Genomic DNA, 24,442 nt, shown 5'->3' on the forward strand with positions numbered 1-24,442 from the left:
TTACAGTTTCTCTTGGCCTGGGTCAGTGTGGGGTTGTTGTAGGGCCCAGTACTGCACGGACCAGAACACCACGTGTGAAACTCAAGTACAGCTGCCCCCCCCCGTCTCCCCCCTAGTGTTGTAGGGGAATGTGGGGGCACCAGGGGCTTCCCACACACAGTGCCACCTGGCTTCTGCCTCCTATTTCTCACCAAGGACCAGTCCCCAGTGTGCTCAGCATCCCTTATATCTCAGCAGGAACCAGCTACCATAAGCCCAGCATCCCTATGTGGGAAATGGTTCCCCATCAGTGTGACATTGTGTGTTCCAGTGAGAACCAGTTGCCCAAGCATAGAAGAGACACCCGTGCCCCACTGACCCAGCATCCCAGTGCAGATCAGTCCTCCACTAATTTGTATCCCAGTGGGGGCCAGTCCACCATGGGCTTAGCACCCTCAAGAGGGACCATTTCCCCACTGGCTGTTAACTGTCCTTGAGGAGCTCACTGATGTCTTTGCCACCAGCTCGTGGTCACCCCATATGCCCAGCCTTGTCCTTCTCTCCCTGTGTCCCATCCCATTCTGTCTCCCCACCCCACCACTCAACCTCTGATGTCTGCTTCTACAGGGCACGCTCTTGAGAAAACATGGCAAGGGGACAGAGAAGGTAAATAGCTGTGGGCTCCATATGTGTCATTGCCCCGTGGCCACACTCGTGGCCCCACACCCACCTGTTGTGGAGGCCCAGACTTGTCCGTGCTTCCTCTGTTGTGCTGTTTGGATGTGCCATTGCCTGCGTGGCCTGTGGAGGTGTGCTGTGTTGCCTGGGACAGGCTGCCTGTGTGCAGGATGGGCGCAGTAACCTGTTTCTGTGTCGCCTGGGGTAGGGAGCAGGTGTCGTGTTGTGTTGAGCCCCTGTGGGTGGGTATGTGGGGTGTTACCCATCCCCAGGCAGCCCCACATTGCTCAGCACCCCTCCCAGTGCCTGTCTAGAACAGCATGGGGACACAGTACCCAAGCATGGGGCATCCCAGCCACAAACCTGTCCCACCCCTGGAGGCACAGGAAGAGGTCACCCCTGGAATGCTGGGCGTGTGCAGGGCACACTGGAGGCCATGGGGCTGCTGAGGTCCCCTGGACCTCTGAGCGTGCTCCCTCCTGATGCTAGGGGGGGCTCAAGAAGGCTCACTGAGCCCCAAAACGTGCTGAAAGGGCTTTCTCCAGCCACATGGGCTCTCCCTCTGGGTGCTCCCCACTGCTGGGCTGGGGGCCCAGCACAGCCCTGAGGGCTGCATGCTCCCAAAACTCACACCTCAGGAAGAGCCACGCTGGCATCTGTCTGGGCAATGCCTCATCCTCTCATAGGTGATACTGGGTCCTGCCCCAGTTTGTTGATAGTGCTGTGCAAGCTGCTTCCTTCCACCAGCTATTTCCCCAGCCCCAAACAAGGTGGGGAACAGGCCTGCCCCACTCAGGAAGTATCCTTAATCCTGCTGAACCCATCATGGCTTGCTCATCACAGGCTCAGCTGCAAGTATGTGGGGCTGAGCCTTTGCAGATGTGAACTGGTGCTGAACGAGTTCACACCTGCAAGCAGTGGAGACCTGGGCACAGCCAGAGGAGCTGTTCTGGGCAAGAGCCCACAGGGCTGGGGACTGTGGGGGGCCTGGACCTGTGGCTGGCTGCTGCTGGGGCCACCAGTAACTGTCCGTTGCTGTTCTCTTCCAGAGCAGGGTGAAGCTGCCCAGTCACACTGAAGTAAGGACATGGCTCTTCTGCTCCCCACTTGGCTCTGGTCCCTCCTCTTGCCTCCTCCCTGTCCCTTGTTCCATGTGCTGTGGGGTGTGTGGGGGTCCCAGCTCAGTGCAGTATTCCATTGTGCTCTGTCTGGGAGCCACCAGTGTCCACAGCTCCCAGCCTGTTCACCAACTGTGGGAGATGGGGGCAGCAAGTGAATGGGACAGTACCTCGGGAGTGAGAAGGACACAAAGGGTTAGTGGGAGGGGGTACAGAGTAAGAGCATGGGGGGAACCAGACCCCTGCAGAAGGTAATGGCTAGTGAGATAGATGCAGGGGGTTGGGAAGGACTGGAGCTACAGGTGCTGGGGGAAGGAGGTGGGAATCACTGGCTCTGCCCCACAGGGCCTGTGCTTATCCAGTTGCATGTTGCACATTGGAGGGCTTGAGAAGGGGAACTTGTGCTCAGCCCAGTGAGCAGGCAGTAGACCAGGGAAGTGAGCAGGATCTGCCTGTGCCATGGGGCTGCGTCCCTAGGAGCTATGCCAGTGGGCCCCATGGAATGGGGGTGGCGTGGCACAGGGCAGATGAAGGTAGCCAGGGGCTCTCATCTGCCATGTGTCTGGGGTGAACAGGGGCTGGGGAACATCCCTGGGGTTGGGACTGGGCAGGGGTCTGGGTAGCAGGGGCGTGTTTGGCTTGGCTGCCAGCACTGGGGTACAGGGGGATCATGTCGCATCCTCCCCATGCCCACTGTCCCCCTGCATTCATTCTCCGCTCCCCAGTGTTGTACAACTGTCCAAGCGATGCCAGTGATGTGCCGTGCTGGGCTTTTTTGGATGCAGAAGTAGGTGCTTGGGCACCACAAGGAGCAGGATGGGACCCTTGGGCCAAGCTACTTGTGCTGAGCAGGGTGTGAGGTCCCTGATGCCACAACGATGTCCTGCCCTGGGGTCCCCAGGTCTCAAGCCACCCACATGTAGTGAGAACTCAGTGGCTGGGGTGCACACTCACATCACCATGCCCAGTAGCCCCTGGGGTTCTCTGGGGAGTGTTACTCCATCCCCCTGGAGCCTGGGGGAGCCTCCAGAGCTGCGGCAAGCTCCTGGCGCCATGTGCCAGTCTGGCCATGGCACCCCCAGCTTGGCCACTTACTGGGGCTGTTCCTGTCTCTGTTCTCTGCAGGGCACACAGATGATTTTCAATGCAGCCAAGGAGCTGGGGCAGCTCTCCAAGCTGAAGGTGAGGGCTGGGAGGGTGGGCTGGGAGCAGGCAACCTGTTCTTCTCTCTGTGCTAAGGCTGGCAGTGTTGCAAGGACTCCACCAGTACTCGTTTTTTGGCATGTTTGGGGCAAGGGGAATGGGGCCCTGGTTCCATACTGAAAGCAGGATTCATGTACTGTAGGACCACATGGTGCGGGAGGAAGCCAAGAGTCTGACCCCGAAACAATGTGCAGTGGTGGAGCTGGCACTGGACACCATCAAGGTAAGGGTATTCTGGGGAACATAGGAGTGTCCCTGAGGGCTTTAGCCCTAGAAGGGCACTGGAAGAGCTCTAGCAGAGCTGCTGAGGGCCCCAAGGCCATTCTCCCTCCTCCAGCAATACTTCCATGCCGGTGGTGTGGGGCTGAAGAAGACATTCCTGGAGAAGAGCCCCGACTTGCAGTCGCTGCGCTATGCCCTGTCCCTCTACACACAGGCTACTGACCTCCTCATCAAAACCTTTGTGCAGACCCAGGCTTCGCAGGGTAGGATGCACTGCCCTGGCCCTCCGACTCAGGCCCCCTCTCCCTGTGCATGTGGTTGGTTGTCCCTATGTCACAGTGGGGTTGGGGGCCCCAGCTAGTCTCATGGAGGGGTGGGAGGGATACACAGGGAGGGAAGAGCTTCTTGCTCCCATGGTTTGCAGGTGAAGAGGGACCATGGGTGCTCAAAAGCAGCCTGGTACCTCCAAGTTCCCCACCAGCAACAACAGTGCGTCCCCAGGGCCAAGGCATGGCTAGGCTGTCACAGAAATGGGGCCTGTGGGTGGGGGAGATCACCCTCTGGTCCCTGTCACCCAGTACAGACACCTCTGGTCCAGTGCTGCCTTGTAGCTGACATCTTGGCCAAACAGATGCTGTGCCAGAGCCTGTCCTGGGCATGCTGGGTGCCTCACATGCCCCATGATTTGGGATCTGTCCAGGATGCCAGGCGCTGCCCCTGCCACACAGCCATGTGCTGGGCACCCTCTGGGGCAGGACCTCCTCTCTAAATGCTGCTCTTTATTTTGTCCCTTGGCTGCTTGAGGAGGGGACAGATATACTCTGTTGCAGTCATGGGCTGCTGTATAGTGTCCCAGCCAGGCTTGTCTGTGTCCTTGGGGAGCGGGACATGCATTTGCTGTCTGTGCGTTTCCTTGCAAAGGACAACTGTCCTGTCTGTGCCTCCTGTGCCAGCTGTGTTGGTGGGGTGGCCTTGGGTTTGGTTGGTGCCAGCATGCCTAATTGCAGCCTGACCCCAGGACCCCCTGGGCTTAGAGCCGGGTAGTGCCCGGTACTTCTGTGTCGCTGCAGTGTGATCCAGATGCTCAGCTGTTCATCTGTCTGTGAGATCTGATCTCTTTCTCTCTGTTTTCTCCCCTTCTCTTTTACTGATCCCATCCCCCCCCCCCCCTTGTCTCCTTCCTTCTCTCTTCATCTACTCTGTGCTGTGTCTCTGTCTCATTCTCTCTCCTTCCCACTAGTCCATGGTGGGAAAGGTATTAGGTTTACCCTTAGTGAAGAAATTTATCCTGAGAAGGGTATGTGTGCTGCTTGCCCGCCCCTGCACCCGCCTGCCACCGGCCTGGGCTAGTAATAGTCCCAGCACTGTGGGCTGGGGTGGCCGCGAGCCTCATCCCAGCATTGCCAGCCTTGGGTGCCCTTCCTGTGGCCAGAGCTGGAGCCCTCTCCCCACAGACTCCCACTCCCATGGCTGTTTCGAGATGAATTTGGAGGAGCTGTGCTCAGCTATATTGACAAACCCTGCCCCATACTAGGTTAGGTCTGGGCACCTTGCATTGTCCCCAGTGCTGCTGCCTGGGGGTGGGAACCTGTCCTGACCTCCATGCAAGCTGGGACATGTGGCCCCAGGGGAAGCCATGCCCATGTCCCCTATCCCCTCCACGCTGCTGCCAGAAGGACCATTACTAGCCTTGCTCCGGTGAGCTCTGCCCGCCTGCTCCAGGGTGTGAGGAATGAGCCCAGCTCCATGGGCCCTGCTTGGCCTCCGTGGCACCCAGAGGGGCCAGGACTGCACCCCATGCTTTGCCTCCTGTACCCAGACACCCCGTCCTCAGCTGCCATCAGCTTCATCTCAGCTCAGCATGCGGTACTGCCTGTAGGGATGGGGTGCCAGGCTTTGATGAGGGTGGATGGAGAGGAAAACGTGCCATCACCACCCCACATGGCCTGGCATCGTTGTGCTGGGGGCCATGAGGTGACACATGGGGATGCGTCCTTTTTCCCACTGTTATTTCTACCCTGGGAGCTTTCCGCTGGGCTCAGTTTGATCTCCTTGGTCCCATCTGACACACAGACCCTGTCCCTCTGTCTTGCACCCCCTCCTTCACCCATGAGTGCATGCATGGCTCCTGGAGGGGAGGGAGTGTGCTGGGCTGTTGATCACACGTCACCTGAATTCCCCAGGGATAGAGGGGATATAGGAGGGGGCAGGTCAGCCTTGAACCCTGGCAGGGCCATGGCTGCCTTCTGGCACAGTGGCCAGGTCAGGTCTCTTCTGCCCAGTGCTGGCTCATACTCACATCCATGCATGGACCACTGACAGCACCCCCTGCCCTGTGCTTATAGGAGGCGGAGCAGGGCTACTGTCCCCTGCCCCATCCCACCCAGACACCTCAGCCCCTGCCTGGGCAAGTGGGGGCTCACTGGGTCGTGCTGATGTGGGGTGGCATGACAGAGAGCCAGCCTGGTACTGGGTATGTCCTGCCATGCCCCCAGCCCTGCCTGGTGCCAGCCCCAGCCATCCATGACAGTTGCTTCACATATGCTGCTCTCCTCATAACTCTTTAGCAGAAGCCACATTCGGCCAAGTGCTGCTGCCCTTGGTGGGTGACCTGCCTCCTCCAGTGGGGTTGGTGGTGGACATCAGGGACACAGCAGGAATGAGCACTCATGTCACCTCCCTTTGCCATGCAGGCTCTGGTGTGGATGACCCTGTTGGGGAGGTGTCCATCCATGTGGAGCTCTTCACCCACCCAGGCACTGGTGAACACAAAGTCACTGTCAAAGGTGGGTTCTGCTAGCTGGGATGCTTGGATCTGGCAGTGCTCTATGAGGCTCATATGCTCCCTCTTTGCAGTGGTGGCTGCGAATGACCTCAAATGGCAGACATCGGGCATCTTCCGTCCCTTCATTGAGGTCAACATCATTGGGCCCCACCTCAGTGACAAGAAGAGGAAATTTGCCACCAAATCCAAGAACAACAGCTGGGCCCCCAAGTACAATGAGAGCTTCCAGTTGTGAGTGATGCTGCACAGCTTGGGATGTGGGGCTGGGCTGGGTGATGCATCTGCCCCATGGTGGGGTCTTGCCAGGGAGTTTGGGATATTTTAGATGTTTTCTCATTGGTAAAAGCATGGATTGAGGAAAGGGGAAAAAAAAAAAAAAGAGTGGGGAGGTAGCACCCAGGTGTCCTGTGGCAGAACCGGGGGACCTTGGAGTATGACCCACTGTGATGAGTGCTTGTCCTTTGCCCTCCTGCAGCACGCTGGGTGTGGAGACTGGCCCCGAGTGCTATGAACTGCAGGTGTGTGTGAAAGATTACTGCTTTGCCCGTGAGGACCGGACGGTGGGCATCGCTGTCCTGCAGCTCCGCGATATCCTGCAGCGACCTGGCTGCGCCTGCTGGCTGCCCCTGGGCCGCCGCATCCACATGGATGACACTGGCCTCACTGTCCTCCGCATCCTCTCCCAGCGCAACAATGATGAGGTGGCCAAGGAGTTTGTCAAGCTCAAGTCAGATACACGTTCAGCTGAGGAGGGCAGCAATTAAACCCTTGTCGTTTCCCCAGCCCTCTCTCCCCACTCCTGGCCCCTTCTCTACACCGTCCTCCAGCCATGTATAAGCCATAAGAGTGGCCACAAGAGGAGTCTCCTTCCCTGTGTTGGTGAGGGGGGCTGGTGTGGCTGCAGTGACAGACCCACGCCATCCTTCCCTCAGCCAGACTGAGTGGCAGTGATGCAGAGCATGGCCATGCCACCACCCCACCCCAGTGGGAAGGTGCTGGGTCTGGTGGGGCTGCAGGGAAAGGTGGGATCCAGACTTGGGTGCCTGAAATGGAGAAACCGTAGTGGCCCATCCCTGACCCTACCCTGTCCTACCCAGACCTCATCAGGCAATGAAAGGAAAGAGCTGGAAGTGAAGGTGGGAGGGGTGTCTTATCCCACCCGTGGGGGTATTGATGAGTTGCTGGCAAAGCACAACGGCCCCTTGTCCCAGTCCCTCAAGCATCTTCAGGCACCCTGGGGGACAGGGAGGCTCCCACCCACTGAGCACCCTGTACATATGTAAATCGCTGTACATACACTGGCAGCTGGCCATGTTCTGTACCTGGAAGGGCTATTGGGGCTGTTGGGTTGGTGGGTGCAGCCCCCACATACCCTGCACAGGGTCCCCTCCTGGGTGGCAGTGGCACCACTGGGGCCAAGAGCATCAGGGATTAGCCTCCAGCCCATATCCTGTCTTCCCTGCCTTGCCCCACCATGGGCTGCCCACTGCCGCCCCCAGGGTGCCAGGGCTTGGGGGCAAGGGCTGGAAGTGCTGGAGTACAGGAACCCATCTCCCTTTGCTCTGGCCAGTGGGGGCCAGCCATGCCTGTGCAGTGCAGCAGTGCTCATGAGACCTCCTTGGCGCAAGAAAGACCCTTCCCATCCCCAGCCCAGAGGACCCCTTGCCTCTCAATTTACCATTAACCACCATTTCTGTGTGATATGTGGGGGGTGTGTGTGTGTCTTGTGCAAGTGCCTGGGAGGTTGGGATGCGCAGTGTTGGGGATGGCCCACCCCAGCTGGCTCTAAGTACTGGGAAAGACAGAGGCCTGATGACTCCACAAGTCAATATATCTCTCTCAAGTCCCTCTCCATTCCAAAACAGGGTACACTGACTGGCCCCTGTGGTCCTTTTTCTATAGGGTTTGCCTGGGACCAAAGGGTTAGCTTTCCTCTCTCGTTATTCTTCAGTGTTTACAGCCCTTTTCTAACCACCACTCCCACACAGTGAGGTTGGGGCTCAGCCCTGTGCCCCCCCAACCATGGTGCCCCTGGCCCTTTGCTCCCTTCCCAACCTGTCCTGTTTGGCATGTGATTGAACCAACAAATTCTGCTCCTGAAGCACATGTGTCACTGATGCCTGTGTGTCTGTTCCACTGTGTGCGGCACTGCTGGCGGCGGCTACCATGGATGCATGACAGTGAGATGTTTTGCACTATTTTGAATTTTTTGGGCTCTGTAAAAATATTTTATTATAACTGACATTAAAAAGCACACCCTTCACTGCAGCTACTGTGGGGCTATGAGAGGGCAGGCACCCAGGGAGTCTTTATCCCCACTTCCACTCCAATGCACCTTTAAGGTTAGCACACCAAAGATAAATAGCCCAGGAATGCTAAAGCAACTCTGTTCACACTCAGCCTCCCTGAGGGCTGTGCTTCAGTGCTGCAAAGCCAAGAAAATGAGGGCAGAGATTAAATGGAACTGGGACAGATCTGTCCTGAGAAGTGACACTATTCTCAACTGCTGTGCTGCAAACTTCCAGGCATGGGAGTGATTAGAGACTGCCAGTGTGGAGTCACGAAAGACAAACCCATACCTCACTAATCTAGTGAGCTCCTGAGAAACCTTGAGGGAGCCCAGAAGGGGCAGAGAAAGTGATACCTTGGGCTGATCCTATACTGAGCTGGTCTGGGCTCCTGGGATGGAGTGAGCTCATGGCAAGCAGGAATTGCCTGTGAAAGACAGTTCTGCCCAGGATCAGCTCCTCTGTAAAGTGCAGCAGGGCTTTACAGGAAGACAAGGAGAACATTAAAGCATTGTTGGTTTCTTGCCAAAGCCTTACCTCTGTGCTAACAGGGTAGGTCTGGACCAGGCAATAACCTGCTGCTGTGACAGCCTCTGGGTGCCTGAGAGAAACTCCACTGGCACTGGAGAGAAAGCTGTCAGGCTAAAGATGTCCTTAAAAATAATAAAATAATAAAGGCTGCTGTCCTTCAAAACAATCTCTGTGTAGGTGACAGGAGGGACTGGAACCCGGCAGGTTCATCGGTGCTGCTGCTGCTGGAACAAGCAGGGTGCCAGCACATCCCTGCCATCCTGGGACTCAGCCTGTTGCCTCCTCTCCCTGCTGAAGTGGCAGCTGCTTGCTGGCAGAGCAGAGGTTCCTCAGGGAGACGGTCTGGGATTGGTCCCAGAGGCAGGGAGCTGCTGGTCAGTGTTGGTGAGGAGCTCTGCTGCTGGGCATTTGATGCCCTGCCTCCTCCCAGCCCTTGGGAAGACGGGTGTGGGGACCCTGGTACACACTGGTCCCAGTGCCTGGCTGATGGTATCTGCCATTTCCCATTTGCCCTCTGCCTCCCAAAAGAAAAATTTGCACAAGGGCTAAACAAACATGGCTCCTTTTGAAGGGAAAGCAAAGAAGGGGTAAACTTGTAAAACAGAACTGGGGCCAGGGTGTGCTGAAGGATGAGCTGTTCTGCAGGCAGCAGTAGAAGCCAGGAATGATGCTGACTGCTCATCACTCTCTGGGTGCAAAGGATGCCGTGGGACTGGGCTGGTTGTTCCAGCTTAGTTCACGTGCAGCCGTTATCCTCAGGAGACCTTGTTCTCTCCCTGCCATGACAGAGCCAGCAGCACAGTGTTCAGATGGATCATCCTGATGGTGGCTGCTGCTGTATAGTTTCCAGGATCAACAACATCTGAAATGCCAGGGAACAGACTGAGTTGTCAGCATTGTCCAACAAGTCACGGATGGCTGTTACAGAAAGGAGAGCAGTGGTGAAGCACCAGTGTCTGCTGTCCCATGCCAGCCCCATCTGATTCTTTCCCTGTCCAGGAGGAGCAGCTGGGACCAGCGAATCTGCTGCTCAGGAATGCCCCAAATGCTTCTGCTATTTTCCACTGAGCCTGAAGCATTTCCCTGGAGCAAGACAAAGCATGGCAGCACCCTGAGCAGGTTCTGTCCCCTGCCCTACCATCCCCAGCCAGCAGAGTGCTGCACCTACTCACCATTGCACATATCCTGCAGCCTCTCACCAGCATTGCTGTCGCTCCTCGCTTTCCCACCGAAAAGTCCAACTACGTGCAACCCCTCCAGCATCTGCTTCTGCCCATCCTGCAGCACAGTGCACACAGCACGAACATCCGACCTCCGCTCCCACAGTTGAAGAGCCAGGACAGAAAGCTGCTGCTGGGACTCTTCTGCATATTGTGAGCTCCGTAGCAGTGCCACTGGCACTCTTCTCACTCTTTGCTTTCCCACCTAAAAGTCCAAGTGTGTGGAACCTCACTGGAGTAAGGCAGTAATGACTGGACGATCATTCCTTGCCTCCCCCTTACTTTCCTTTTAAAGAGGAGTAGGAATTTAACGCAACTAACATAGCTGAACTGCAGGCGGTTTAGAGATGGGAGAAATAACACAGTACATTTGAGTCCAAAATCAGTTCCTTGAAAGACAGACTTCTTTTCCTATCTGAATTACTGAGGAGCTCTACATAACTCAGGACCCTTAAGAAGTGGTTTGAGACTCTCCGCTCTACTGCTGTGGAGTACTTAAGTACCAAAGGATACTTGCCACACTACCGCAAACACATGGGTAGCTGCACATACTCCTTAAGCAAACAGTCATCGCTTTGATAGTTAGAGATTTTATGTGCATACAAGACCTTCATCCCTGACAAATCACTGTGACAGCATGTATGGGACAACTTCTTTTATGGTGAAATCAGAATAATTCAAAGCTTTGTTGTAGCTCAGTAAAATCATGCATATTACACACTGCGTGAGAAAAAAAAAAAAGTATTCCATCACCTCCTGATAAATACAGACCTTGCAAGGACTGTTAAAACTAGGTTTGCAGAACTACTTCAAGTAACTCCCCGCCGCGACTCCCCCCCTTTCCCTGCTGAACTGCCCCAGACCCCCTTGGTGCCCCGGTTCCTCAGCTCTCCCCCGTGCGGAGCAGTGCCGAGCCGTGCCGTTCCATGCCATGTCAAGCTTTGCCCAGTAATGGGGGATAATGGGAGGCAATGGAGGGTAATAGGAGGGCAATGGGAAGTGTCGGCTCCTCAGGGACCCCCTCGGGTCCCTCAGAGCCGCTCCGCCCCATTCGGGTGGCTTCGGCTTCACTTGGCTCCCTTCAGTCGGGTCCGCCCCCTTCGGGTAGCTTCGGCTCTGCCCTGGTTCCTTTCGGGCAGCTCCCCTCGGTTCCCTTCAGGCGGCTCCGTTTGCTTTGGGCTGCTTCGGCTCCGCTCGGCTCCCTTCCGGCAAAAGCCGGTATTCCCTCACTTTTGCCTTAGAAAGTACTGGGAAAGAGGGAATTCCAACACATTTACCTCACAAAGCAATGGAAAAGAGGGAAGCGCATCACTTTTACGGCATAAAGCAGTGGGAAAGGGGGGGTGGGGGTGTGAGGGCGGTGCCATCTTGGGCTCTTCCTCCTCCTCCCTCCCTCCGGCCCCGCAGGTCTGGCGCTTCCAGCCTTGCACCGCCCGCCGCCCTAGGGCGGCCGTGGGGGACACGAAGAGGGAGGTGCAGGAGAAGGAGACATAAGGGGAGGCGGTGGGAGGCATCTTGGTGGGAGTACTTCATTGCCTGCGCCATCGGGAGTGCGGCTCTGCTCTGCCATGTTGAAAGTGGGAGACGGGGGCGGCCATATTGGTGGGGTGCCGCTGGGGGCCACTGAACAGGTGCCATCTTGAGTATGGCACGTGGCAGCGGCCATATTGGTGAGGCGCCATCTTGAAGTACGGCACCTGGGGCGGCCATATTGTTGAGGCACCATTGTGTACCCGCCATTCCTCCGTATTGAGCCCGGGCCCTCCCTCTTGCCGACTCATGCCCTCACCCCTCATTGCGCCCGCGTTGCCGTGGTAACGGCCGCACCTGAGGCGCCGCCATTTTTCATTCCAAGATGGCGCTGGCGAGCGTGGTGGTGGAGGAGGCTCTGCTCCCACATTTACCCCCTTAGACCCACATTTACCCCCCTCAGACCCACATTTACCCCCCTCAGACCCACATTTACCCCCCCTTAGACCCCCATTTTCCCCTCTTAGACCCACATTTACCCCCACCTTAGGCCCTCCTTTATCCCCGTTAGACCCCCATTTGCACCCCTAGACCCACATTTGCCCTCCTCAGGGTGCTATGGGGCAATATGGGGGTCCTATGGGGTGATATGGTTGTGCTATGGGGCGATATGGGTTGGCTTTAGGGATATATGGGTTGGCTATAGGGATATATGGGGGTCTTAAGGGGTACTGTGCGGGGCAATGAGGGTGCGGGGAGGGGGGTTAAGGGGGTGCTGTGGGGGTCTATAGGGGTCTAAGAAGAGAATATATGGGCCTTAGGAGGGGGATATGGGCACTACACGGGTCCTGTGGGGGGGTTATGTGGGGCTGAGGAGGGCTTATGGGGGGTTGTTGGTGTTCTATGGGGGGATATGGGGGGCCTGGGGTGGGTTATATGGGGCTGGTGGGGCCTTACAGGGGTTCTATGGGGGTATATGTGGGTCATGGAAGATGATAAAGGGGATTATGTGGGTCAGATGGGGTGTGTATGAGGTGCTATGGGTGTTTATGGGGCTCTGTGTAGGTCTATGGGGTCTCTGGGTCTCTCTGTGGGGTTTCTATGTGGTCTCTGTGAGCTCTCTATGGGGTCTCTATGGGACTCTAAGGAGCTCTATGGATCTCCATGGGGCTCTATGGGGTCTCTGTGGGGCTCTCTAGGAGTCTCCATGGGGTCCCTATGGGGTCTCTATGGGGTTTCCCTCACTCCCCACAAGAGCTGTCATTGCTGGAGCTGCAGGCACAGGTGCTGGTTCAGTACCTGCAGGACCTGGGCCTGGTGCTGGTGGCCAAGGCCCGGGAGGGCCCCTGGGGGGGCTCCCGGCCCTGCCCCGCCTCCTGGAGACCCGTGTAGTGAGGTCAGGCTGCCCCACGTTTGGGGGGCTGCCCCATAGCGGCCGCAGGGGAGTTCCAATGGGGGCTGGGGGGGGGGATTCTATGGGGCTGGGGGCTTATCTGTGTGGCTGGGGGCTCTATGGGGTTGGTATAAGGGGTGTGGGGGGGCAGAGCTATGGGGCTGGGCTCTATGGGGCTGCCCCACAGGTCCTGGAGAAGCTGCGCCCCATCGAGCACTGCCTCAAGTACCAAGTGGGGAAGGTGCTGTGGGCGGCCATGACGGGGGCCCCAAGTGAGCCTTGCCCCATAAGTGCTCCCTACAGGGTTCTGCCACCCCATAGATAACACGTGACTGCCCCATAGGAGCTGAGCACCCCTTGGCCTTCCATCCGGAGCCCTACAACCTGGACGAGGTGAGCTGTGGGGCAGCACAGGCTGCTATGGGTGGTTGTGGGTGCACTATGGGGCAGCTCATGCCTCCTCTGCCCCATAGGAACCTGAAGCAGCCCCACTGAAGGTGCCTGGCTTAGGGGCGGGCTCTGCTATGTCCCGTCCCACATCATCCCCATGCAGTATGGTGAGTCCAGGGCCTGCCCCACACCTCCTGGCCCCCACAGAGCTCAATGAAAGTGCTGACAGGTGCCTGCGCCCCATAGATTCCGTGGGGCAGGAGCAGCGGGCGCAGGAGGTGGCGCAGCATCAGGCCCTCAGCAGCTCCGTGCTGCGGGAGCTGCGGGACGAGCTCGGTGATGCCCCCCAGGAGCTGTGGGGCAGCCAGAGGGCAGGTGGCCAGCGGCCCCACAGGGGCGATGTGGAGAGGTGGGTGCTGGGGGGGGGTTATGGGGCGCTATGGGGCTGGAGGGGGGAGTTATGGGGCTGTGGGGGGGGAGCACTTGTGGGGCAGGAGGTGGCCACTTACGGGTCTCTAGGAGTCACTTAGGGGGGGTGTGATGTGGTCTCTGTCCCTATGGGGTCGCTGTGGGGTTGTCTGGGGTCACTATGGGGCTCTATGGGGGCTCAGTCGGACTATGGAGTCGTTATGGGGCTCTATGGGTGTCCATGGGATCCCTATGGGTCTCTGTGGGGTCCTAATGGCTCTCTGTTGGGTCTGTATACGTTTCTATGGGTCCCTGTGGGTCTCTATGGGTCTCTGGTTTCTATGGGTCTCTGTGGGGCTCTATGGGGTCTTTATTGGTCCCTATGGGTGTCTACGGGTTCCTATGGGTCTCTGTGGGGTCTCTATGGGGTCTGAGTTCTTATGTGTCTCTATGGGTCTCCATGGGTCCCTATGGGACTCCGTGTGGGTCAGGACCCACCTGGAGGAGTCGCTGCTCCTGCGCCTGAGCGAGAGCCACCAGGCCCAGGCTGCACGGCAGTGCCTTCAGTGCGTGACGTCATTGGGGGGTGGAGCCTTGGCCGCCTTCACCCACTTCGGGGCCTCAGCCACCCTCTGGGAGCCACCCAGTCAGGAGGCGCTGCCCGCCAAGAAGAGGAAGAAGGCAGCCAATGGTAAGAGGAGAAGGAAGGGTGAGTCCTAACCCTAACCCCATCCCAACATGCCCTGGGGCTGCCTGCCCCATAGAGGCAGCACTTATGGGTCACTGACACCCCCCTTTGTTTCCCCTATAGGTTTCCATTGACGGCGCTGAGCCCCACATTAAAACACATCTGCATCTCATTTGCATACTCAAAACCATCATTAACCCTTATAAGGGAGCGCGGCCCATCCAAGATGGCTGCCACCACGTTGCTGACCCAGTCCAGCCCCCAATGCGCACATCCCCAATATGGCCGCCCCCGGTGGAGGCTGCCATCTTGCTCCCCAAGTTGACCCCATGTGACCCACCAGCTGCCGGGTCTCCATAGGTGCTCCGCGGAGCGCCATAGAGCCCTGCAGCGCCCCTTAGAGGCGGGAGGCCGCGCCGCCCGCCACCACCACGGTCTCCCCGGTGATGTAAGCGGCGGCGGGAGAACACAGGAAGGTCACGATCCCGGCCACGTCCTCCGGGGAGCCCAGCCTGCGGGGGTCACGTGATGAGGGGAGGTGGGGGTGTCATGTCATGGGGGGGAGAGGGTCATGATGGCACCCACCTGTCGATGCCCATGGCTTCCATCACGCGCTTCTGCATGGACTCGTCCTCCCAGAGCTGCCATAGAGACCCATAGAGATCCATAGGAACCCATAGAGACCCCATAGAGACCCATAGGGACCCCACAGAGAGCCATAGAAACCCACAGAGACCCATACAGACCCCATAGGGACCCATAGAGACACACAGAAACCCACAGAAACCCATAGAGACCCCATAGAAACGAGACCAACAGACACCCCATAGACACCCCATATCCCCCCATAGACACCCACAGTGCCCCCCAGGTCACTCACGGCCCTGCTGAAGCGGGTGCGGATCAGCCCTGGGGCCACCCCATTGATGCGGATGCCGTGGGGCCGCAGCTCCGGGCCCAGCGCCTTCACCAGCCCCAGCAGCGCCGCCTTGCTCACGCTATAGGGCCCAAGCGCCTGTCCCACAGCGACGTCACTGAGCTGCGGCCAATCAGCTGGCAGCTGCTCAGCGCTGCGGCCAATCGGCTGACAGCATGGCTGAGCCATGGCGCAGCCATGGGGTGCAGCACGGATGGAGCCCGCCCCATAGGTCCTGCCCCATAGATCCTGCCCCATGGATCCCACTCATTGGGGACTGTGCTGTGGGTCCAACCCCATAAATCTCACCCCATACACACCCCATAGCCTGCTCCATCACCGCCCTACAGCCCTCCCCAGAGACACCCCATGCCCCCCCCCCAAGCCCCATAAATCCTGCCCCATGGATCCCACTGATAGGCCACATGTCATGGGTCCAACCCCATAGATCTCACCCCATAGCCTGCTCCATCACCACCCCATAGCCCCCCCCATAGACACCCCATAGCCAGCCCCATAGCTCCCCACAGCTCACCGGGAAGGGCATGTACCCGGCCAGCGAGGACACCACCACAATGGAGCCTCCCCTGGGGGGATGAGGGAGGAGCCACAGTGGGGTGGGCGTGGCCAAGGCTTGACCCCAACCCCTCCTCCCCAAGCCCCACCGCCCTCACCCCCTTTTCTCCATGTGGGGCACCACGAGGCGGATCAACATGGCTGCTGCGGTCACGTTCACCTGGAAGATCTATGGGGCCAGATCTATGGGTCAGATCTAAAGGGCAGGATCTATGGGGAAGGATCTATAGGGCAGATATAAGGGGCAGGATCAACAGGGCAAGTTCTATAGGGCAGATATATAAGGGGCAGGATCGATAGGGCAGGATCTATAGGGCAGATCTATGGGGCAGAATCTCTGGGTCGCACCTTATCCCACGCCTCCTCCTCAGCCTCCAGGGTGCTGCCCATGATGGGGTTCGTGGCCGCGTTGGACACCAGGATGTCGATGCCCCCATAAGTGTCCAGAGCCTGTGGGGATGGGCGGGGGGGGGGGGAGGAGTGTGTTGGTCTGGACCCATAAGTGTGGGGCTGGGACCCACAAGTGCCCCCCGCCCCAATTGACAGCGCTCACCTTCTGCACCAGCGCCTGCCGGTCCTGGGGCCGCCCCACGTGACACACACAGCCGGTCACGTGCTCCAGCCCCAGCGCCCGCAGACGCGCCAGCGCTGCCTCCACGTGATCCGCCCGGCGCGAGCTCAGCACCACGTGGGCGCCGGCCCCGCCTAGCGCCGCTGCCACCGCTAGCCCGATGCTGCCAGGGGAGCAATGGGGACCCATGGGGCTCTATGGGTCCTATGAGTCTCTATGGGTCTCTACGGGCGCTACGGGGCTCTATGGGTATCTATGGGCTCTATGGGGCTCTATGGGGTGCTATGGGGCTCTATGGGGTCTCTATGGGCTCTGTGTCTATGGGTCTATATGGGCTCTGTGGGGTCTCTATGGGGATCTATGGGGCTCTGTGGGGCTCTATAGGGCTCTATGGGGGTCTGTGGGTCTCTAGGGGTTCTATGGGGTCTCTATGGGGTGCTATGGGGCTCTATGGGGAGCTATGGGGCTCTATGGGGTCTCTATGGGGTCTGTGTCTCTATGGGTCTAAATGAGCTCTATGGGGGTCTATGGGGTCTCTATGGGGATCTGTGGGGCTCTATGGGGGTCTGTGGGGTCTCTAGGGGCTCTGTGGGGTCGATATGGGGCTCTATGGGTCTCTGGGCTCTATGGGGTCTCTGAGGCTCTGTGGGTGTCTGTGGGTGTCTATGGGTCTCTATGGACTCTATGGGTCTCTATGGGGTGCTATGGGGCTCTGTGGGGTCTCTATGGGCTCTACGGGGTCTCTGTGGGTCTCTATGGGGCGCTGTGGGGTCTCTATGGGGTGCTGTGGGTCCCTATGGGTTACTATGGGTCTCTGTGGGTTCCTGTGGGGCTCTGTGGGTCCTTATGGGGCACTATGGGGCTCTATGGATTCCTATGGGGCTCTATGGGGCACGATGGGTCCTTATGGGTATCTACTGGACTCTATGGGTTCTTACGGGTCTCTATGCGTCCCTAGGGGTACCTATGGGGTCTCTATGGGTCCTTATGGGTCCCTATGGGTCTCTATGGGTTCCTATGGGTCCCTATGGGTACCTATGCTGTCTCTATGGGTCCCTATTGGGCTCTATGGGATCTTATGGATCCCTACGAGGTTCTATGGGTTCCTATGGGTCCCTATGGGTACGTATGGGGCTCTATGGGTCCCTACGGGTGTCTATGGGTTCCTATGGGGCTCTATGGGTCCCTATGGGGCACTCACCCATCGGTGGCCGCTGTCACCGCCGCCACTTTCCCCACCAGCGCCATTGGGAGCGCTCGGAGCTGGTGCCCCACAGCGGCCTCTGCCCTGGGAGAGCACCGGAGCAATGGGGGGGCCTTAGGGGACACCGGAGGGGGCAATGCGGAGTAATAGGGAGTTAATGGGGGGGAATGGGAGGGTAATGGGGGCAATGGGAGGTCAATGGGGGGAATGGGGGTTAATGGGGAGTAACGGGGGTTATAATGGGGCTTAATGGAAGGTCAAAGGGAGGCATCGGCTCCTCTCGAACCCCCTCGGAGCCTCTCGGGTCCCTTCGGGCGGCTCCGACCTCTTCGGGTGGCTTCGGATGCGCTCGGCTCCCTTCGGCACCGCCCCTTTCGGGTGGCTTCGGCTCGGCTCGGCTCCCTTCGGCTCCGCCCCCTTCGGGAGGCTTCGGCTCCGATCGGCTCCTCTCGGCTCCCTTCGGGCAGAAGCTGGAGTTCCCTCACTTGTGCCTTAGAAAGTACTGGAAAAAAGGGAATTCCATCCCGTTGGGCTAAACTGGGCTGGGCTGGACTGGACTAAACTGGGCTGGACTGGATTAAACTGGGCTGGACTGGATTAAACTGGGCTAGACTGAACTAAACTGGGCTGGACTGGATTAAACTGGGCTGGACTGGGTTAAACTGGGCTGTTCTGGATTATATTGAGCTGGAGTGTATTAAATATGGCTGTACTGGGTTAAACTGGGCTGGGATGGATTGAACGGTTCTGGACTGGGTTAAACTGGTCTGGACTGGGTAACCTGAGCTGGACTGGATTAAACGGGGGTGGACAAGTTTAAACTGAGATGGACTGGATTAGAGTGGGGTGGACTGGGTTAAACTGGGCTGGAGTGAACTAAACTGGGCTGGGATCTGGATCACACTGAGCTGGACAGGATTAAACTGGGTTGAACTGGATTAAACACGGCTTGACTGTATCAAATATGTCTGGATTGGGTTAAACTGGACTGGGCTGGACTGAACTCTTCTGGACTGGGTTAAACTGGTCTGAACTAGATTAAACTGACCTGGACTGGGTTAAACTGAGCTGGACTAGGTTAAACTGAGCTGCACTGTATTAAACAGGACTTGAGTGGGTTAAACTGAGCTGGACAGGATTAAACTGGGCTGGACTGGGTTAAACTGTGCTGGACTGGATTATACTGGGCTGGACTAAATTAAACTGAGCCGGAGTGTACTAAACTGGTCTGGACTGGGTTACACTGAGCTGGACTGGATTAAACGAGGCTGGACTAGTTTAAACTGGTCTGGACTGGATTAAACGGTGCTGGACTGGATTAAACTGACCTGAGGTGCATTGAAGTGGGCTGGACTTGATTAAACATGGCTGGACTGCATTAAACTGAGCTGGACAGGGTTAAAGAGGGCTGGGCGGGATTTAACTGAGGTGGACTGGGTTAAACTGGGCTAGGCTGGATCAAACGGGGAAGGACTGGGATAAACTGGGGTGGGCTGGGTTAAACTGGGCTGGGCTGGGTTAAACTGTGCTGGAGTGAACTAACCTGGGCGGGGATGGATTGAACTGAGCTGGGCTGGATCAAACTGGACTGGACTGGGTTAAACTAGGCTGGGGTGGATCAAACTGAGCTGGACTGGATTAAACTGTTCTGGAGTGGGTTAAACTGGTCTGGACTGAGTTACACTGAGCTGGACTGGAATTATTTTGAGCTGGACTGGGATAAACTGGGCTGGTCTGAAATATACTGAGCTGGAGTGTATTGAATATGTAAATAGTGTATTAAATATGTGTATTAAATATATCATTGCTGTCGCTCCTCCCTTTCATACCTAGAAGTCCATTTGAATCCAACTTCTCTGGTGGTTGCTCTTGGCTGCCCAGCAGCAGAGCACGAACGTCTGGCCTCTGCTCCCAGAGCCGAAGATCCAGGAGGGAAAGCATGTGCTGGGCATCTCCAGCACACAGTCAGCTTTGTAATGGTGCCTCCATCATTGCTGTCGCTCCTCGGCTTCATACCTAAAAGTGCATTTGAATTCAATGTCTCCGGAGCTTGCTCTCGGCTTCCCAGCAGCACAGTGAGTAGAGCATGAACGTCTGGCCCCTGCTCCCAGAGCCGAAGAGCCAGGAGGGAAAGCATGTGCTGGGCATCTTCAGCACACAGTCAGCTTTGCAATGGTGCCTCCATCATTGCTGTCGCACCTCACTTTCATACCTAGAAGTCCATTTGAATCTAACTTCTCTGGTGGTTGCTCTTGGCTGCCGCGAAGCACAGTGAGTAGAGCACAAACGTCTGAACTCTGCTCCCACAGCCGAAGAGCCAGGAGGGAAAGCATGTGCTGGGCATCTTCAGCACACAGTCAGCTTTGCAACGGTGCCTCCATCATTGGTGTCGCTTCTCAGTTTCATACATAGAAGTCCATTTGAATCCAACTTCTCTGTTGGTTGCTCTTGGCTGCATAGCAGCACAGTGAGTAGAGCACGAACGTTTGGCCTCTGCTTCCAGAGCTAAAGAGCCAGGAGGGAAAGCATGTGCTGGGCATCTTCAGCACACAGTCATATTTCCAATGGTGTCACCATCATTGCTGTCGCCCTTTGGTTTCACAGCTAAAAGTCCATTTGAATCCAACTTCTGCGGACCTTGTTCTCGGCTGCCCAGCAACACAGTGTGTAGAGCACGAACGTTTGGCCTCTGCTTTCAGAGCTGAAGAGCCAGGAGGGAAAGCTGATGCTCAGAATCTTCAGCACACAGTCAGGTTTGCAATGGTGCCTCCATCATTGCTGTCGCTCGTCATTTTCATACCTAGAAGTCTGTTTGAATCCAACTTCTGTGCTGATTGTTCTGGGCTGCTCAGCAGCACAGTGAGTAGAGCATGAACGTCTGGCCTCTGCTCCCAGAGCTGAAGAGCGAAGAGGGAAAGCATGTGCTGGGCATCTTCAGCACACAGTCAGCTTTGCAACTGTGTCACCATCATTGCTGTCGCTCCTCGGTTTCATACCTAAAAGTCCATTTGAATGCAACCTCTCCAGATCTTGCTCTTGGCTGCCGAGCAGCGCAGTGAGTAGAGCACGAGCGTTTGGCCTCTGCTCCCAGAGCCGAAGAGCCAGGAGGGAAAGCTGGTGCTCAGAATCTTCAGCACACAGTCAGCTTTGCAACAGTGTCTCCATCAGTGCTGTTGCTCCTCATTTTCATACCTAGAAGTCCATTTGAATCCAACTTCTGTGCTGATTGCTCTGGGCTGCCAGCAGCACAGTGAGTAGAGCACGAACGAGCGCCGAAGAGCCAGGAGGGAAAGCATGTGCTGGGCATCTTCAGCACACAGTCAGCTTTGCAACGGTGTCACCATCATTGCTGTCGCTCCTCACTTTCATACCTAGAAGTCCATTTGAATCCACCTTCTCCGCTCATTGCTCTTGGCTGTCCAGCGGCACAGTGAGTAGAGCACGAACGTCTGGCCTCTGCTCCCAGAGCCGAAGAGCCAGGAGGGAAAGCATGTGCTGGGCATCTTCAGCACACAGTCAGCTTTGCAACGGTGTCACCATCATTGCTGTCGCTCCTCACTTTCATACCTAAAAGTCCAAAAGAATGCAACCTCTCCGGAGCTTGCTCTCGGCTGCCCAGCAGCACAGTGAGTAGAGCACGAACGGTTGGCCTCTGCTCCCACCCGAAGAGCCAGGAGGGAAAGCATGTGCTGGGCATCTTCAGCACACAGTCAGCTTTGCAACGGTGTCACCATCATTGCTGTCGCTCCTCAGTTTCATACCTAAAGGTCCATTTGAATGCACCCTCTTCGGCGCTTGCTCTCGGCTGCCCAGCAGCACAGTGAGTAGAGCACGAACGGTTGCCCTCTGCTCCCACAGCCGAAGAGCCAGGAGGGAAAGCATGTGCTGGGCATCTTCAGCACACAGTCAGCTTTGCAACGGTGTCACCATCATTGCTGTCGCTCCTCGCTTTCATACCTAAAAGTCCATTTGAATGCACCCTCTCTGTGCTTGTTCTCTGGCTGCCCAGCAGCACAGTGAGTAGAGCACGAACGTCTGGCCTCTGCTCCCAGAGCCGAAGAGCCAGGAGGGAAAGCATGTGCTGGGCATCTTCAGCACACAGTCAGCTTTGCAACGGTGTCACCATCATTGCTGTCGCTCCTCGCTTTCATACCTAAAGTCCATTTGAATGCACCCACTTCGGAGCTTGCTCTCGGCTGCCCAGCAGCACAGTGAGTAGAGCACGAACGTCTGCCGTCTGCTCCCACAGTCGAGAGCCAGGAGGGAAAGCATGTGCTGGGCATCTTCAGCACACAGTCAGCTTTGCAACGGTGTCACCATCATTGCTGTCGCTCCTCGGTTTCATACCTAAAGGTCCATTTGAATGCAACCTCTTCGGAGCTTGCTCTTGGCTGCCCAGCAGCACAGCGATTAGAGCACGAACGTCTGGCCTCTGCTCCCAGAGCCGAAGAGCCAGGAGGGAAAGCATGTGCTGGGCATCTTCAGCACACAGTCAGCTTTGCAACGGTGTCACCATCATTGCTGTCGCTCCTCACTTTCATACCGAGAAGTTCATTTGAATGCAACCTCTTCGGAGCTTGCTCTCGGCTGCCCAGCAGCACAGTGAGTAGAGCACGAACGGTTGGCCTCTGCTCCCAGAGCCGAAGAGCCAGGAGGGAAAGCATGTGCTGGGCATCTTCAGCACACAGTCAGCTTTGCAACGGTGTCACCATCATTGCTGTCGCTCCTCACTTTCATACCTAAAGGTCCATTTAATGCACCCTCTCGGAGCTTGCTCTCGGCTGCCCAGCAGCACAGTGAGTAGAGCACGAACGTTGCCTCTGCTCCCACAGTCGAAGAGCCAGGAGGGAAAGCATGTGCTGGGCATCTTCAGCACACAGTCAGCTTTGCAACGGTGTCACCATCATTGCTGTCGCTCCTCGGTTTCATACCTAAAAGTCCATTTGAATGCACCTCTTCGGAGCTTGCTCTGGCTGCCCAGCAGCACAGATTAGAGCACGAACGTCTGGCCTCTGCTCCCAGAGCCGAAGAGCCAGGAGGGAAAGCATGTGCTGGGCATCTTCAGCACACAGTCAGCTTTGCAACGGTGTCACCATCATTGCTGTCGCTCCTAGCTTTCATACCTAAAGGTCCATTTGAATGCACCCTCTCTGGAGGTTGCTCTCGGCTGCCCAGCAGCACAGTGAGTAGAGCACGAACGTCTGGCCTCTGCTCCCAGAGCCGAAGAGCCAGGAGGGAAAGCATGTGCTGGGCATCTTCAGCACACAGTCAGCTTTGCAACGGTGTCACCATCATTGCTGTCGCTCCTCAGTTTCATACCTAAAAGTGCATTTGAATCAGACTTCTCTGCTGGTGGCTCTTGGCTGTCGCTCCTCACTTTCAAGCCTGCCCAGCAGCACAGCGAGTAGAGCACGAACGTCTGGCGTCTGCTCCCAGAGTCGAAGAGCCAGGAGGGAAAGCATGTGCTGGGCATCTTCAGCACACAGTCAGCTTTGCAACGGTGTCACCATCATTGCTGTCGCTCCTCGGTTTCATACCTAAAAGGTCCATTTGAATGGAACCTCTCCGGAGCTTTTTTCTCGGCTGCCCAGCAGCACAGTGAGTAGAGCACGAACGTCTGGCCTCTGCTCCCAGAGCCGAAGAGCCAGGAGGGAAAGCATGTGCTGGGCATCTTCAGCACACAGTCAGCTTTGCAACGGTGTCACCATCATTGCTGTCGCTCCTCGCTTTCATACCTAAAAGTCCATTTGAATGCACCCTCTTCGGAGCTTGCTCTCGGCTGCCCAGCAGCACAGCGATTAGAGCACGAACGTCTGGCCTCTGCTCCCAGAGCCGAAGAGCCAGGAGGGCATGTGCTGGGCATCTTCAGCACACAGTCAGCTTTGCAACGGTGTCACCATCATTGCTGTCGCTCCTCAGTTTCATACCTAAAGGTCCATTTGAATGCAACCCTCTCGGAGCTTGCTCTCGGCTGCCCAGCAGCACAGTGAGTAGAGCACGAACGTTGCCGTCTGCTCCCACAATCGAAGAGCCAGGAGGGAAAGCTGTGCTGGGCATCTTCAGCACACAGTCAGCTTTGCAACGGTGTCACCATCATTGCTGTCGCTCCTCACTTTCATACCTAAAGTCCATTTGAATGCACCCTCTGGAGCTTGCTCTGGCTGCCCAGCAGCACAGTGAGTAGAGCACGAACGGTCTGGCCTCTGCTCCCACAGTCGAAGACCCCGGAGGGAAAGCATGTGCTGGGCATCTTCAGCACACAGTCAGCTTTGCAACGGTGTCACCATCATTGCTGTCGCTCCTCGGTTTCATACATAAAGTCCATTTGAATGCACCCTCTTCGAAGCTTGCTCTCGGATGCCCAGCAGCACAGTGAGTAGAGCACGAACGTTTGCCGTCTGCTCCCAGAGTCGAAGAGCCAGGAGGGAAAGCATGTGCTGGGCATCTTCAGCACACAGTCAGCTTTGCAACGGTGTCACCATCATTGCTGTCGCTCCTCTCTTTCATACCTAAAGGTCCATTTGAATGCACCCTCTTCGGAGCTTGCTCTCGGCTGCCCAGCAGCACAGTGATTAGAGCACGAACGGTTGGCCTCTGCTCCCACAGTCGAAGAGCCAGGAGGGAAAGCATGTGCTGGGCATCTTCAGCACACAGTCAGCTTTGCAACGGTGTCACCATCATTGCTGTCGCTCCTCGCTTTCATACCTAAAGGTCCATTTGAATGCACCCTATTCGGAGCTTGCTCTCGGCTGCCCAGCAGCACAGTGAGTAGAGCACGAACGGCTGGCCGTCTGCTCCCACA

At 57.0% G+C, this 24,442-nt stretch overlaps 2 protein-coding genes across 19 annotated transcripts in view; one reads left to right on the forward strand and one right to left on the reverse strand.

The window, feature by feature from the left end:
• Window positions 1-8,253, forward strand: part of UNC13A (unc-13 homolog A) — a 33,667-nt gene extending 25,414 nt beyond the window's left edge. For 6 of the 18 annotated variants that reach the window (XM_057399383.1, XM_057398675.1, XM_057398501.1 and 3 more), the window contains 9 exons: window positions 607-645; window positions 1,707-1,736; window positions 2,901-2,957; window positions 3,121-3,201; window positions 3,316-3,463; window positions 4,441-4,497; window positions 5,894-5,986; window positions 6,057-6,216; window positions 6,461-8,253. In XM_057399383.1, coding sequence (XP_057255366.1) covers window positions 607-645; window positions 1,707-1,736; window positions 2,901-2,957; window positions 3,121-3,201; window positions 3,316-3,463; window positions 4,441-4,497; window positions 5,894-5,986; window positions 6,057-6,216; window positions 6,461-6,749 — 954 coding nt within the window. In that variant the 3' untranslated portion in view covers window positions 6,750-8,253. The remainder of the gene's footprint in view (window positions 1-606; window positions 646-1,706; window positions 1,737-2,900; window positions 2,958-3,120; window positions 3,202-3,315; window positions 3,464-4,440; window positions 4,498-5,893; window positions 5,987-6,056; window positions 6,217-6,460) is intronic. The other 12 variants (XM_057399630.1, XM_057399714.1, XM_057398997.1 and 9 more) reach the window with 5 other exon arrangements.
• Window positions 8,254-14,761: 6,508 nt separating this feature from the next.
• Window positions 14,762-17,684, reverse strand: LOC130594349 (dehydrogenase/reductase SDR family member 4-like). Its single transcript, XM_057400214.1, has 8 exons — window positions 17,638-17,684; window positions 16,419-16,599; window positions 16,214-16,315; window positions 15,964-16,034; window positions 15,825-15,876; window positions 15,254-15,388; window positions 14,959-15,014; window positions 14,762-14,885 (listed from the first exon to the last, which is right to left on the reverse strand). Exons 1-8 carry the CDS (start codon window positions 17,682-17,684, stop codon window positions 14,771-14,773), a joined length of 759 nt encoding a protein of 252 aa, XP_057256197.1. The 3' UTR covers window positions 14,762-14,770.
• Between the last annotated feature and the right edge of the window lie 6,758 nt (window positions 17,685-24,442).

Source organism: Pezoporus wallicus, unplaced genomic scaffold (genome assembly GCF_028554395.1).
Source record: "Pezoporus wallicus isolate ANWC-B61680 ecotype Strahan unplaced genomic scaffold, APGP_CSIRO_Pwel_v1 contig_13863, whole genome shotgun sequence".
NCBI classification, from domain to species: domain Eukaryota; kingdom Metazoa; phylum Chordata; class Aves; order Psittaciformes; family Psittacidae; genus Pezoporus; species Pezoporus wallicus.